The sequence below is a fragment of the Ipomoea nil genome, unplaced genomic scaffold, assembly GCF_001879475.1.
Source record: "Ipomoea nil cultivar Tokyo-kokei standard unplaced genomic scaffold, Asagao_1.1 scaffold0429, whole genome shotgun sequence".
NCBI lineage: Eukaryota > Viridiplantae > Streptophyta > Magnoliopsida > Solanales > Convolvulaceae > Ipomoea > Ipomoea nil.
In genome coordinates, this window is record NW_017616857.1 from 252,668 (window position 1) to 268,667 (window position 16,000).

Here is a 16,000-nt window from a genome sequence, read left to right on the forward strand (position 1 = left end):
AAGGATTACATATTGGTTGTAACATTTTTTTAATTAAGCATATTACATATTTACTAATATGTATTGTTTCTGCATTTAAAATTATTATATGTAGGATAAGCAAACATTACATTCTCTGTCAATTATAATATATTTTTACTAAAAATTATTACTTTTTCTTAAAAATTAATATATTTTTCATGAAAAAGTATTAGTAATTTATTGAGAAGTATTACCTTTTTCACTTAAAATTATTAATAGTATTATCTAAAATTTTACTTTTTAAGTTTCGTGTAGCATTGAAAATTTGTTTCAATGTTTGATTGTAAGAATGTTTTATCATTCCATCGATCTTATTGTAATGATCAGTGAATTAGCTCTTTTATTTCAAAAAAAAAAAAAGTTGTAAGTATTACACTTTTATTAAAAAATATTATCCTATTATATTATGACTGGTATATTTTTCCTGATTTTAATTCAATTTTGTATCTCATTACAAAACTGTGTATATATTTGGAAGACAGGATGGGGCAAGCAATATCTATAGCAATATCGGGAATATCGACAATTCCGGCACTTTCAATAATAATTGAAGACATTAAGAAATGTATGGGTTTGAATGAAAGTGTGGAAGATCTTGAAACACAAGTAAATCAACTTGAAGAGCAGTTGTCCGATTTGCAAACAAAGTTGACAATTTTGGAACAAGGAAGTAAAAGGAGGAAGCAAGAAGTTGTTAGTTGGATTAAGAAAGCAACAAAGCTGACAGAGGACTTTCCAACTTTAAAAGAAAGGACAATACAGGGGCAATGGTGGGAGAAGTATTCAAGTATAGATCGTGTCAAAAAGATGAGAGAAGCAGTTGAAGATGTTAAGAATGATCTCAGAAATATTGGTGAACTTGTAGTGGAAGGAAGCACAATACCTTCACTAGTTGATAAAAATATGAATGCTCTGAAAGGACAGGTTACTCAACTATCTAGTCAAGCAAAAGACATAGAAACAACGTTGATGAACTTAGAACGAGGAGGGAAAAAGAAGAGGAAATTGGAAGTCAAGGGTTGGCTTGAACAAGTAGAAAAGACGAAAAACAAGTTTGCAACATTCAATATTGAAAGTATAACATCTTTAGAGGATGTCCAAACCATGAGAGAAGAAGTTAAAGAACTGAGAGATGATGGCAAAAAGTTTAGTGAACTTACAGTGGATGTGGATGAAAGCACAATACCTTCACTAGATGTCTCTCAGTTATCTGGAAAGTCATCTCATGATAATTTAGAGAAATTATATGGATGGTTAGAGGATGATAAAGTCTTGAGCATTGGTGTGTATGGGATGGGAGGTGTTGGGAAGACAACATTGGTGAAACATATACATGATCAAATCCTCCAAAAAATGTCTCATGTTAATGTTTACTGGGTTACAGTTTCTCAAGATTTTACCATCAAAAAATTGCAAGATGAAATTGCCAAAATTACACGGCTTGAATTTCTTGACAAGATAGAAGAGCAGAGACCTGCCATTTTACACCAACACTTAGTGACGAATAATGTTGTGCTCATATTGGATGATGTGTGGGACAATATTCCTTTGGAGAAATTGGGTGTCCCCCTTAGGGTCAAGGGTTGCAAGCTCATTTTAACTACTCGATTGCGAGATGTGTGCCGTAGGATTGGATGCCAAAAGTTTTTCCAAGTTAATGTTCTTAATGAGGAGGAAGGTTGGAATTTGTTCAAAGAGATTTTAATACAAAATGATCATACTGTGCTCACTGATGATATTGAAAAACATGCCAAAGAACTGGCCAAAAAGTGTGGGGGCTTACCATTGGCACTCAACACTGTAGCCGCAAGCATGCGAGGGGTGAATGATGATCACACATGGAGGAATGCTATTAAGAATTTCCAAAATGCTTCTCCTCAATTGGAAGACTTGGAAAAGAATGTGTTTGAAATACTCAAATTTAGCTACAACAGATTGAATGATGAAAGGTGGAAAAAGTGTTTCCTTTATTGTTGTTTGTATAGTGAAGATGAAGAGATTATCAAGGATGAAGTAATAATGAAGTTGATTGCAGAAGGGTTATGTGAAGATAGAGACGAGGGTCATTCCATATTGAATAAACTAGTAGACGTTTTCTTATTGGAAGAGGGAGAATGGTATGTTAAGATGCATGATTTGATGAGAGACATGGCTTTAAAGATGTCAAAGTTCATGGTTAAATCTGAGGTCATTGAAAATCTAGAGCAGCAACCTTGGATCCCTGAATTGGAGAAAGTTTCTTTGGATACTTCAATAAAAGAAATTCCAAATGACTTTTCCCCCAGATGCCAAAATCTTTCAACCTTGATTTTGGTAAGAAATTGGTGGCTTAAAAGAATACCTGAAACTTTCTTGTTGTACATGACACAACTTCGAGTCCTTGATTTAAGTGGAAATACGAATCTTAAGTTTCTTCCCAATTCTATCTCAAATTTGGAGAATCTTTGTGGATTATTTCTTCAGTGTTGTGAAAGGATTAGTTGTTTGCCAAAAATGGAGAAGCTGAAGGCATTGAGGGTGTTAAATATTAGAGGTTGTTTTGGAATTAGGGAATTGCCTCAAGACATGGAATGTTTAGTGAGTCTCCAATATCTATATATGAGGGGCACAAGCAAATACTTGAAGATTCCGAAAGGGGTAATAGCCAAACTAAGAAATCTTAGATGCCTCCATTTGGACTATTCTGGGAGCGGGCTGCCGAGTGAAGAACTGAATCGGTTACCACATCTTCAAGGATTTAAAAACAAATATTATGATTTGCGCAACTTCAACAGCACTACATTGGTTAAAAAGCTTGAGCAACTGGAATGGTATGACATATGTGTAGGCATGTGGGATCGCATAAAGTTGGAAGGTAATAAGAGGAATGTGTATTTCGAGGAAATGAGTTTTATAGGGGAAAGAGGTCAAGTTTTGCTTCCTGCAAACATTTGTGGTTTAAAAATTGTAGACTGTGAAGGGTTGAATGGGTGCTTAGCAGACAATTTCCAATCAATGAGTAATGTGAAAGAACTACAAGTAAGAGGTTGCAAGGAAGTAGAGTGGATTTTCAACAACACCCCATTTAAGAGTCTTGAGAGTTTGGATCTCACTAGGCTGCCAAATTTAGTAAGTGTGTGTAAGGGAGAAGACGCAATTCTTCCAGCTAACTGCACCTTCTCATTCCTTAAACATCTCTCTATCCAGGAATGTGATAGTATGAAGAAGTTGTCGCAGGCATTATTGCAAAATCTCAAAAACCTTGAGACACTTACTGTGGCATACTGCGAACAATTAGAAGAGATAATAGGAGGGGGAGTTGGGGATGAAGAAGAAGGTATAGAAGGTAGTAGTAATACCCTCCCCAAGCTTAAACTCCTACGACTTGAGTTCCTGCCAGAATTGAAAAGCATATGCAATGGTAGAGAAATGATTTGTCCTTCCATTGAAAGAATAATCATTTCGCATTGTAAAAATATAAAGAGGATGCCTTCGATTTTTCCCATTGATGATGCTACTAGACAACCATACCTTCCTTCGTCCTTTGAAAGGATCGACTTCAATGGAGATGAGAAAGAATGGTGGGAATCGTTGGAGTTTCACAATCCAAATGCCAAACACTTCCTTGAATCTCACATCAAGTGGTAAGTTTTTACTATCTATGATATATAAAACAACATTTCACTAACAATTTAGTGCATTTCTCATCAATTTCTTCCAAATGATTATGCATATATATCTATAAAACCAAAAGAGTATGAAAATGTTATACTAAGCCACCACCCCACCATAAATTATTTTAAGGTAGAGTAACTCATTCAATCATAACTGCCACACTAACCACACAATTTATCTTGTATTTTTTTTCATTATATTTATACTAAATTAGATGTTAAAATTAAAGTAAATAAATGATTGGGTATATCAAAACTAAAAGATAACAATGATTATTGTTATAAGATTTAAATAGTTTTACTTATTATGGGATTTTGTTTTACATCTTCTCATTTTTCAAGTTAATAAATATTTATTCAATAAAAAAACCACATTTAATTAAAATGTTTAAAATTTTATTATTTTACATCTTTTCTTAATTAAATTAACAAATACTACCTTGTCCTTCCAATCTAATTATTTATCTTACTTTTCTTTTTATTCTATCTAAAAATAATGTACATTTTTAAAATTTAAAAACTTCTAACCTTTTACTTTTCTTAAAATTTATCATTTGTTCCTTTTAACTTTTAAGGTTGTTCTAACTCACCACTTTTAAAAAAGATAAATTTCAAAAGAATATTAGTGACTTATTTATTTTTTTAAAAAAAAATATTTCACTTGATTCTTTATATATAGAGAGAAACATTTGAACTCAATTTTCTTTGTAAAATAATAATAATACTCAATGACATAATCATAAAATCAATGATAAAATAAAGTTTACTTAAAATGATAAACATGTCAATTTTGAATTTCATTATATGGATCGTTTGAGATAATCTTCTAAGCTTTTCTTCTATGTTCGCAAATTGTTTATTCAAAGCTAGGCTTATTAATTATATTTTTTAGAAACTTTTATTTTTTTCATGTATGAAAATTCATCACATAATGAACTTTTAAAGAATCTATTTCATTGCTAGGTATATAATTTGAAATTTAAGCCTCGTACTTATGCTACTCAACCCCTTCTACTTGAGTCAATGGATTTTAGTATAGTGATGATATTTCATTAATGAAATCACTTAACAGCGGTGCAACTAAGTTTGGATTGTATCTTCATTGTTGATTGTTGAATGAAATGCAGGTATTGGTGATTAGGGATGATTATTGTAGCTGGAATTTGTTACTGTTCAATTTGGAGTATATACTTTGGAGGTAAGTTTGGATTGTATCTTCATTCTGTTAGATCTAAATATTCTAATCTTATTGAACAATAGTATACGAGAGATCTGACCTCGTATGAGAGCAGAAGCGTAGCCGTGTTGATCTCCCGCCACAGTTGATGTTCCTGTTGTGTTGCCTATTAACGGTAGACCGTTAGCCATTTATTTACCCATACCTGACTCAGAACCTTAGATGGTGTATTGGTGTATACTGAGTACCGTAACTGAATGTGATATATCATCAATCATCATGTATCCCATCAATCCAGGATTATATTAGGCACAGAGTTTGGTGGACGACTAACAACTTCTAGTTATTCAGTCCAACCAGACTACTTAATAAGTCTAGTGAACTTGCACCACTTAATTAAGACCCTAATATATAATATATAATATATAATATATATTATTAGGGAAAATCTTACACATTGTTGATTGTTGAATGAAATTAATGCAGGAAGCAATGGTGATTAGGGATGATTATTGTAGCCGAAAGTTGTTACTGTTCAATTTGGAGTAGATACTTTGGAGGTCTCTTATGTTGTTTGTTAATGTCACTCTATATTTGGTTTTCATTGAGTTTTCTAGCCATCACAAATTTTATCTACTTTAATTTGAGTTTCAATAATTCAAAAGAACAAACTCTTCTAATACTTATTTCTACATATTTTTAGTGGACTATTTTATTGTGTATTGGTATCAATATAGTACTCATTGCTTCAAGAAAAAAAAAAAAATCAATAAAATATGTTTCAAATCTTTTATAGAATGTTGATTTCTTACTTTTACCTCTTAAATTTCCAATGAATTATTCATTGCATTTTAGCTCAATCTATTAAATCCTGTACAATTATTTTCCTACGTACTATATTTTACTTTTGGCTTTTTTTTCTTTTTTTTTTTTTTCTTAAAAATGCTTTTAAGAATTTGTTTAGCATAAATTATTGATATATATAAATAATGCATAAGCACAGTGCAAGTCATATAATGCAAATGCTAGAAAAATATGCATGGGCCGGGGCTCGATTTGCACCCCTAAGGGAGAATTTCTATGTTACATAGTGCACAGATGGCACCCGGATTGAACTCTCATATGGGAGGTTGTGAGTTCGAGTCTCAGTGGAGGTGTTATTGGCTCTTTGTGCTTCAGTATGTTGAAAAAGTAGATATTAACAGATACTACATGGTAATAGAGTCAGTAGCATTCAAAAAAAAAAAAAAAAAAAAAAAAAAAAAAAAAAAAAAAAAACTCTTTAAAGGGGTGTTTGGTTTAGGTTATACAATATAACCAAGGGAATGTGACATTCATAAGCTTACATTCCATGTTTGGTTCATGTTATCTTACTTTCCCAAGGTAATATAACATTACCAAAAGAATGCAACATACCTTCCACATTGGATTTTGAAAGGAACGTGATTCCCTTACATTTCTTAGGTTATCCAAGATTACCATGCATATTTAAACATTTTGCCCTTTTAATTCTAATTATTATAAAATATATATTTTATGTAGACTTATTATATGCATCATTTTTAATTAATTTTGTAATTATATATTTTATTTTTATTACGTCATATTAACTTATAAAATAATTTTGTTTCACAAGTTATGTTAGTTAAATATTTTTAAATCATGTAATTATATATAATACCATTATTTTATCTATTTATTTAATTTTAAAGTTTATTGAAATACATGAAAATATGTTAAGGGTATTAAAGTACAAATAATAATTATAACATAAAAGATAACCCATAAACCAAACAAGTTTATATTACATACCTCAATTTTAACCAAACACATTAATCTAACATCCACAGTAATCTAACATTCCAGCAATCTAACATTCTCTAAGGTAATCTAAGATTCGGTGACTATTGCATTGGGTCTTGTTAATTGCAATCCACGATTTGAAAACAGTTAATTTAGTATCTTTTAACTATTCAATTTTGGTCACTCCGACTAAATTGAGGACCAAATGTCACGGAAAAAAATTAATTATTCAATAATATTTAATGTAAGGAGTAAAATCGTCTTTCTTCCGGAGGACCCTTCTTCCCTCTTCCCGCCATTGTCGTCTAATTCCTTACACTTTCTGATAGAAGATCTACTGAATCTTTAACACTTTCTGATAGAAGATCAACGTTGGCTAGGACTCGAATGCAATCAAGGACAGGTGGCTTTACAGATACGCTCATTTGCCAAATTCAGAATTATTATGTAAATTCTATTTCATCATAGAATAGAATAGAATAGAGATGTTCTTTAATTAAGAAATCCCATCCCAATTAGAAAGACAGTGGAATTAGACAACGATGGCAGGGAGAGGGAAGAAGGGTCCTCCGGGACATAGAAAGACAATTTTGCCCCTTACATTAAACATTAATTGGTTAATTAAAATTTTTCAATGACATTTGACAACTAATTAGACTAGAGTGATCAAAATTGATAAAAATTAAATAGTTAAAGTACTAAATTAACAGTTTTGAAAGTCGTATATTGCAATTAACAAGACCCAACAATCACAGTACCAAAATTGTAATTTATTCAAAAGTTAAATTGCATTTATACTATTACAAACATACACACTTTTACTTTTTCAGAGCTCCTTTTTTCATAATTTAATAGATACACACTTTGAGAATCAATTTGGAAACCTCTTACTTTGGAGAACTTAAATTTACTTTGACCAAATCCAAATTAAAAGTGAACCTCACTCAAAATAATTAATAGGTTGTACAAATTAATTTAATTACCCATGATTATTAGATTTAGCAATTATATTTTGTAAGAAATTGTTTTCTTTTTGTGCATGCATAGGTCGCTTTTCCATTACCTAACCTTTCCACCTACCAATTTAGACATTTTTGCAATGGTCAAGACACTAGTTATAATTAATTTCTCAAAATTGGTCTACACCTTAATTATTTCTTAGAATTGGTCTATGCAAAAAGATTTTAGTTATATTATCTTTAAATTGAAGTTGTTTGAAGTATATACACTTGCTATATGAAACTGTAATTAATTCTGAAGTGTATACTATAATAATATAAATACTCTGACGTGTATATGCATCGTTCAACAAAAGTTATAATTAATTTCTCACTTTTTAATTATAAGAATATAAGATAACACAACTTGTATAGGATAACCAATTGACTTGGTTTTAGCTCGTGGAATTGGAGTTTCCTTGAAGTTTGTCTTAGCTTGCCACATTGTCTTAGTATGGTAAACATGAAGTTAAACAAATCTTGATTTTCCTCTACAACAATTGTTTTGTTCTTCGTTTACATTCAATAAAAATAAATTGAAGTAAAACATGGCAACAACTCACCTCCATGATCTCCTTGTATAGTTAAGTCATGACATTATCCCAATTGCAATTCAATCGCTCAATTGAATTGAACTTGCCCTCATATCATGGATAAGGATCTGTGTTCTTCTATAGCATTTAAAGCCTTTTTTTTTTAGTACACAGACTCTGTTACAAATGTAGTATCTGATCATAACAATTTTCTTAACCTACTAAAGCACAAAAAGCACGAAAGAGTCAATACTACTCTCACTAGAGAGTGAACCCATGACCTCTTATTTAGAAAAGTCAGTTCATGCCACTAAACCACAATGTCATTGGCATTTAAAACATTAATTATTTGTACGAATATCACCAACAAATAAATTCCTATCCAATCCATATGGCTTTCTTGTGAGTTTTAATTTGATACACTCACAATATTACATGCGTTATAACATTATACTATAATATATTTGAAATAATTTTTAAATTTATAGATGACCTATTTTTCTTTTTACTAGATGTTCTAGTTGTGTCAATTTGTTGACGAATCAAAACTTGTTAATACTAAATACTAACATATTATTTATGTGTTAACAAATAATGTTGAAAATTATCAAGTTTAACATTAGTCATTTACTCAATCACAACAACCATGTTAGGTAAACATTTTAAAGCTATAGCAATTATAGTACAGAGCCGTATCACTCAATAATTTTTCACCCATTGACTTGTTGGCTCAAATGTGCATAGTTTTCCAAAAGTTGGCCCATAGCTTCAATTATTTGCTCAAGTTATGCTCCTGGATATTTCTTTAATGTCTAATTTAATTAATATGGTGACAGATTACATCTACTTTTACTTTATACTCAATAAAATATATACACGTAACGCAAAAAGTATACTCATTGACAGTAGCGGAGCCACATGATAGCATCAGGGGGCTTGCCCTGATTGCAATTGACCCCCTGCACTAATAAATCCTGGCTCGGTCCCTGCTCATTGGGAATGGGAGTACATCTAACATTTCCCTTTCTTATATATCTTTTAAAGTGTATTCATATATATATATATATATATATATATATATATATATATATATATATATATATATATATATATATATATATATTAGCTTAATTAATTGTTTCATGTATGATTGAAAATTTAACCTAATTTATAGATTTATAACGTTAAATAATTGTAATATATTTGAAATGATTTATTAATTTTAAGTAATATTGTAGTACTTTTTGCCATCTGATATATCTCATGTATTTTATTTTATTTTATTACTGCATTCTTAATTTGGTGACGAGTCCCAACATGAAAATGTTAAACACTAGCATATTATCTCTGATACGAACCCATATCAAGCTAGCACCACTTTGAGTGGATGCAGTCTCCAAAGGTGGAATTAGAGGAGGGGAAAATCAGAGAGAGAGAGAGAGAGAGAGGGAAGATGATAGCAGAGAAGAAAAAGATAATAATAATTCGCATGTCTTTCCTCCTAGCATGCAGGGTGATTATATACTAAGTTACTCCTATTATGCTTAAGACTATGATTCCTAATTGATATGATATAATAATGTATTAGGACTAAACTAATGTATCCTATTACGAATAAACTTAGTCTAACAAATGTAATCAGCCATCCATGCCAGTTTCCTTCGTTCTCTCCTTGGCCTAGTAGCATGTGTTGTTTCTTTTCTTTCTCTTAATTCTTGATTTTCACCTTCTTCCACTGTGGATATACTCGTATCACTCCCATTCCCTTCGAAGACCACCTTGTCCTCAAGGTGGAGATTCGGGTACCGTCGTTCCATTTCATCGGCAGCTTCCCAAGTGGACCTTTCTGGACTACTATCTGACCATTGCACCAAGACTTAACGTTGTATTTTTCTATTTTTTAAAACATTCCGTTCCCCACAGATTGCTAGTGGAGTTGAAATTGGTGATTGGCCCACAATTTCTTCCGATAATTGGACCTTTATATTTTCTTCAGTTCCTATGTGTTTCTTGAGTTGTGAGACATGGAATACTGAATGAATTCTTGCATGTGGTGGTAGCTCGAGGTGGTATGCAACTTCTCCTATTTTTTCCAAGATATTGAATGGACCATAATAGCGTCGTGCTAGTTTGTTAGAGCTTTCTACGTGCTACTGATATCTGTCTATATGGTTGTAGACGAAGCCAGACTTTATCTCCTACTGAAAATTTCACTTCGCTTCTTTTGGCATTGGCTTTTTGGGCCATGCGATGCTGAGCTTCCCGAAGATTGTGTTTCAGTTGCCTTATCAATCTGTCACGATCCAACAATAATTCATCTAGTGCTTGCACTGTTGTTGTGTCTTTTGTATACGGTGCTAAGGTGGGTGGTGGTCTTTCATATAGTGCTTGAAATGGAGTCATTTTAATGCTTGTATTGGCACAAAACTATGCACATCCCAAGTATGACGTCCAATTGGTTGGTTTGGCGTGAGTAAAAGCCCTTAAGTATTGCTCTAAGCCTCGATTCATTACTTCTGTCTGCCCGTCGGTCTGTGGATGGTATGATGTGCTTCTCTTCAGTGTTGTGCCACTTAGTGTGAATAATTCATCCCAAAATTTGCTTAGAAAAATTGGGTCTCGATCTGAGACGATTGTTGCAAGGAAACCGTGATGTTTTGCCACAATTTCTATAATATAAATACATTAGCTGCTTTCTGTGATCTGAGACCATGATGGTTCCTTGACCTCGTTGTAACACCCCCTAATTTCCATGCTAAATTAAGCCTTAGACATGTAGATAACTAATCATAACATTATGCACAACGGAAGACTAAACAAGGGTTATATAAATAGGAAATAAAGGGTGCTATGTCACGTCCACTCAAAGGTGAACGCACAGCGGAACATCTGCATAATCCACAATCTAAATCCATACAGAAACAAGAGTACTAATGTCTAGCATTGGCACACAGGCCACAACAGATCAAAACAAAGGGATCTAAGCTAACAGGTTCTAGACCGCGCTCTCGTCTACTCATCACCTGAAAGAAACACATAAAATAAGGGACGACGCCCGGTCAGCGAATGATGCTGGTAACCCACCAATACATGTGAAGTATCATATGTAGATAGTTTATATGTATACAAAATCATTTGCGAAACGGGATATAGTATATATCAATTTCAAAAGCCAAGATAGAGATCAACACCAGACTCTGTGCACTCACAACAAAGATAAGGGAACACATTCCAAGAAGACAAGAATACAACGACACTCAAGAACGGCTCAAGGCGTAATCTACCATCACACAGTAGATTAACACCCGACATGCATAACACAAGAGAATAAGGACACAACCAATGACAAAACATTGCCTTTGCGACTACACACGTCACAAATAGAGAAACACACAACAACAGCTACACAAGCCTTCGTGACATCACCCATCACAAATTGAGATGCCATCCTTATGCCCGGTTCCAACCTTATAGTTACCCCCAACTTTATGTCTATTTCCAACCATTACCTTCAGGACCCCTGTAGTTCTGAGTCCAACCTTTTCCCTCCTGGGACCGTCGTCCCCCACCAACAAACCACCAACAAGACCACCAATTCATAGTACACGAGGGTACCGCTCACACACACGGCAACACATGCTACCCAAGAAATACGTGAACCCATCACTTAGGTCACAAACTCCATAATCGCGCCATGGCCACCACGAGGACCACTGCCGTACCTTGGTGACTAGTGTCCCATACCACTAATCGTGCAATCCAGGTACAACCACACACACCACACCTCAACAGGAATCAATCAACGGATCACAACGAAGATATGAAACCATACTCAATCAAGAAATGGATCACAGTCCAACACCAACGATGATTAACACAAGTCATCATCAACAATAGGAAAGTACAAACAACACACATGCTAGCATTTAAACACCGAACTAGCATGCTTCACTAGTACAAAATTACACATTCGCTACTGTTGTAAAAGGCATTTCACCACTGTTGTACAACAGTAGCGAATACTATAGTCACTAAAAGTCTTGGACTTTTCGCTACTGTTGTGGAACAGTGGCGAAAAGTTGAGTAATCCGCCATTGTTCTTCACTTGAACGGTGGCGGATTAGTATTATTATTATTTTAATATTCGCTTTCTGCTACTCTTCTTGTTGAGGAACAGTAGCGGATTCATTTTATTTTTTAAAATAAAATTACTTTCCGCCACTGTTCTTCTTTGAAGAACAGTTGCGGATTCAATTTATTTTTTTTAAAAAAATTAATTTAAAAAAAAAAAAACCAAAACAATATTTCGTTTTTCACACTTCAATTCTCATACAAACATTAAAAAATTACAATACTTCAAGCTAAAAAACAATCAATGAATTACAGATTTGCAGTTCCAAACTGAAAGCTAAGACATGGCTAAAAAACAATCAATGAACTAAGATGAGTGGCTAAAAAAAAAAAATCAATGAACTAAGATGAATGGCTAAACAACAATCAATGAACTAGTGTGCCAAAACTAAGACCTGGCTATAGTTGCATCGTATAGGCTCCAATTCAGCGTGGCTTCAATTTCTGCCAAGGTTGAGTAACCAAGATGAATGGCTGCCCATTTCAGAAATGCTCGAAGATCCATCATACTGATACTTCCAATTGGATTTATATAAGCTGAACTGCAATCATACTGCAACATGCAAACAGTTAAAATTACATTGCTACATTTTGGTGGTGGTTTAATATAATACCGAACTGCTTGACCAAAACAAGGATGTATAAAACTATAAATTAATTCCAAGTCCAGTATTATAAACCTGTATTTATACTCTTACATATACCAAAAGAAAAGAAATCTCAGCAAGTTTATTTTAGCCTATGCTATGATCCCTTTACAACAATGTTAGCTTCTTTCCAACTTCTCCACAACAACACAAGATTGAACCATTTCTCCAATGATGATGCCACTACAGCATTTGTAAGGGCACTAAGGCTCAGACTCAGTAAATAAACATCATGGACAGAATAACATCCCACTGGGATAAAATTTGAATAAATCAAGTGCGTGCAGGTATCCAAAGAGCTGAAAGTGAGAACTAGACTAGGCATTATGAGAGCCATGGCATCACATAATTGTCATTCACAAGCAATTTCAAATGCAATAACCTACCTAATAATGCTAAATAATCTTATTTACTTTCCTTGGTCATTTGGGTAAACAGGTCTGATAGCTCTTAGGTTATTTACACATCACAATTATCAGGTAGATTTGGAAATGCATTTTTGAACAAGAGAGATAAGGCAAATGGACTTCCAATTGCCTCTATGATACCAGTTAGGGTTAAAAGGACACAATTGAAGCTCAACCACAGCCTTCTCAGTTCTTACCAAGTTGATGTATGACCCATATTCCAACAATGTCATTGAACTACCATCCCTTCAGAGACCCAAATTAGCCCTGAATTCCACTTTTGGTTTCCCTTCCTTTCAATGCCTCAATGATCAAACCACTTAAGAAATTTTTTACCTACAATTGGTCCCTCAAGTGGAATCACATGAGGATTTCTCCGGTTAAATGTGTATAACATTCTCTCTCATTGGCTAGAGAAACCACAACATCTTGGAGAGGTTATTATGCCCAGGTGCATTATTACCTTAAAGCTAGAGGTGTTCATTTGTTTAGCTTTAGCTCGGTTAGCCAATCAAATCGGAAATTAATTAGGTTAATTGATCAATTAACCAAATTAATTCTGATTCAGTGATAGATTTTAAAATTTTAAAAATCTCGTTTATGAGTTAATTCTATTTAAAATTTCAATTTTCTCAATAAATTGAAAATTCACCAAAATATATAATCTATCGACTAATATTATATGCATAGCCCATTTCATTTTGCTCAAGCCCATTACACCCAACATATTTGGCTTAGTAAGAAATTAGAGTTCTAAGTTGTAATAAACTTCCATCTATTTTACTTTACTTTTTAAAGCATGAACATAATAAGCCTTTTTAAGCATTAGAAAATCAGTTAAGTCCACATATTTGAGTAAGAGTCTCATTTATTCAGATAATCTAAATCTCTGCAGTTCCTTCTTTGACTTCTTAGCTGATAAATACTTAACAAAACCCACGTTCATTTTCCTAAAGTTTATCCTACCGTCTATTTGAGCCATCTAAGATTGATGCAGCAGTTCAATTTTGAGGAAGCATAATCTGAAGATATAACAGAGTAACATATAAAACACTTCGAATTCTGAACAAATATCAGAAAAGATATCCCAAATTTTGCAGGAATTTGTTGCTTCCATGCAATGTTAAGGGCAGTTTCTAGAAAATGCATAAGATAGTTTTGTCTAAAAAGATCAAGATAAGGTGAAAGCTAAATGAAGCAAAAGCAAGAGACAAGAAGCATACCAGTTCTTTGTTTCACATAAATGCAGGCAGCTTTTGGGAAAAGAACTTTCTGGACTAAGCATCAAAGATCTAACAAATCTGGACAATCAAATCTGGAGAAAACAATAACAACAAGAAGATTATCTAGGAACGCACAAACAAAAATAGCAAAATGTTGCAAGCATTACAAATGAAAAGCCATATATCCACATCCCAAAAGGTTTTGGAAAAAATTAAAGTAGAAGGAGGGAAATTTATGCAGAAAAAGTCAGGAACTAATATTATTAGAAAAAAATCATCCAAAATATAGTTTACCTAGCGGAGGCAGTCCTCTGGTCGGAGCAACAGCCCTAGCGAGGGAAGTGGTGAGGGACGCGCTACCCGTTCCCGATTTGCGAGAGAACCAAACATCCCGGAACTATCTCTATGGACGAGGATGCGGTATCTTCCATCTGATGCGATTCCAGATCTGTATCGTCGGGGCCGTCGGACGATAGATTGGAAGAGGGAGGTGGGCGACGTCGTCAATAAGCACCGCTGTGCCGTCTTCCCGATTCAAGAACCAAACAACCCGGAACTATCTCTAAGGACGAGGGTCTGGACAAGGATGCGGTCTCTTCAATCTGATGCGGATCCAGATCTATATCGTCGTCCATAAGCACCGTCGCGCTGTCGTCGTCGTCGTCCTTCAGGCAGGCCGGCGACGTTGGCCATCTCCACCACCACAGGCGGTGTCGCCCATTTGAGATGTTGAGAGGCAGAGGTGAAGATGGAAGAGATAGACCAAGATGGATGTGAGATGTTGAGAGGCGTGAAGGAGTGAGAGAGGAACGGCGGTGTGACTGAGGCAGATTCATCGGATCTGATAAAAATAATTATTTTTTATCTTTTATATGAATTATTGAAACTTTTCGCCACTGTTTTGTCACGAAACAATGGCGGAAATATTTATTTTTCGCCACTGTTTCGTGAAAAAACGGTGGCAGAATGTAAAAGCGTTTTTTATTTTTTTTAAACCACAACTGTTGCAGCTAATAACAGTAGTGGATTATTTATCAATTATTTACGAAATTGTCACCGCGTAAGAATATACTACTGTTATTTTAAGAACAGTTGCTAAATGCCAGTCTTCTATGTTCTTTTTTGTACTAGTGCTTATCAAACGGGTAAACCAAACATAGTTCCGAAGAACACATAAGACTCATCACGGTTCAATGAATCACAATGTTGAACACTTAGCACGATTCAAGATACCAAAACCTACATGGATTCCTACCATATAGTTCTAGACATATGAAAGATCAAGAAGACGCTCAAATAGTTCCACAAAAGAACATCGGGAAGTCAAAAGACCAAATACCGAGTCAAAAGAATCACGGGGAACAAATCCCGAACACCAACCATGATGTTCCCCGTGGGTGGACCCAC

The 16,000-nt window shown here is 33.9% G+C and overlaps 2 protein-coding genes and 1 long non-coding RNA gene across 5 annotated transcripts; 2 read left to right on the forward strand and 1 right to left on the reverse strand.

The window, feature by feature from the left end:
• Window positions 1–573: 573 nt before the first annotated feature.
• Window positions 574–14,603, forward strand: LOC109172808 (probable disease resistance protein At4g27220). The gene is made up of 2 exons (XM_019322036.1): window positions 574–3,077; window positions 14,434–14,603. The coding sequence occupies exons 1-2, from the start codon at window positions 589–591 to the stop codon at window positions 14,495–14,497; spliced, it is 2,553 nt and encodes an 850-aa protein (XP_019177581.1). The 5' UTR covers window positions 574–588; the 3' UTR covers window positions 14,498–14,603.
• Window positions 3,101–5,570, forward strand: LOC109172813 (disease resistance protein RPS2-like). 2 transcript variants are annotated; one of them, XM_019322042.1, is made up of 3 exons: window positions 3,101–3,644; window positions 4,802–4,872; window positions 5,338–5,416. In XM_019322042.1, the coding sequence occupies exons 1-2, from the start codon at window positions 3,220–3,222 to the stop codon at window positions 4,809–4,811; spliced, it is 435 nt and encodes a 144-aa protein (XP_019177587.1). In that variant the 5' UTR covers window positions 3,101–3,219; the 3' UTR covers window positions 4,812–4,872; window positions 5,338–5,416. The 2 variants fall into 2 exon arrangements, with proteins under 2 accessions (XP_019177587.1, XP_019177586.1); XM_019322041.1 differs by lacking the exon at window positions 4,802–4,872 and having other exon boundaries at window positions 3,101–3,645; window positions 5,404–5,570.
• On the reverse strand, window positions 12,506–15,425 carry LOC109172815. Of its 2 annotated transcripts, XR_002052787.1 has the most exons (3): window positions 14,888–15,425; window positions 14,594–14,685; window positions 12,506–12,869 (listed from the first exon to the last, which is right to left on the reverse strand). It is a non-coding gene; the product is annotated as an uncharacterized LOC109172815 (long non-coding RNA). The 2 variants fall into 2 exon arrangements; XR_002052786.1 differs by lacking the exon at window positions 12,506–12,869 and having other exon boundaries at window positions 14,482–14,685.
• Between the last annotated feature and the right edge of the window lie 575 nt (window positions 15,426–16,000).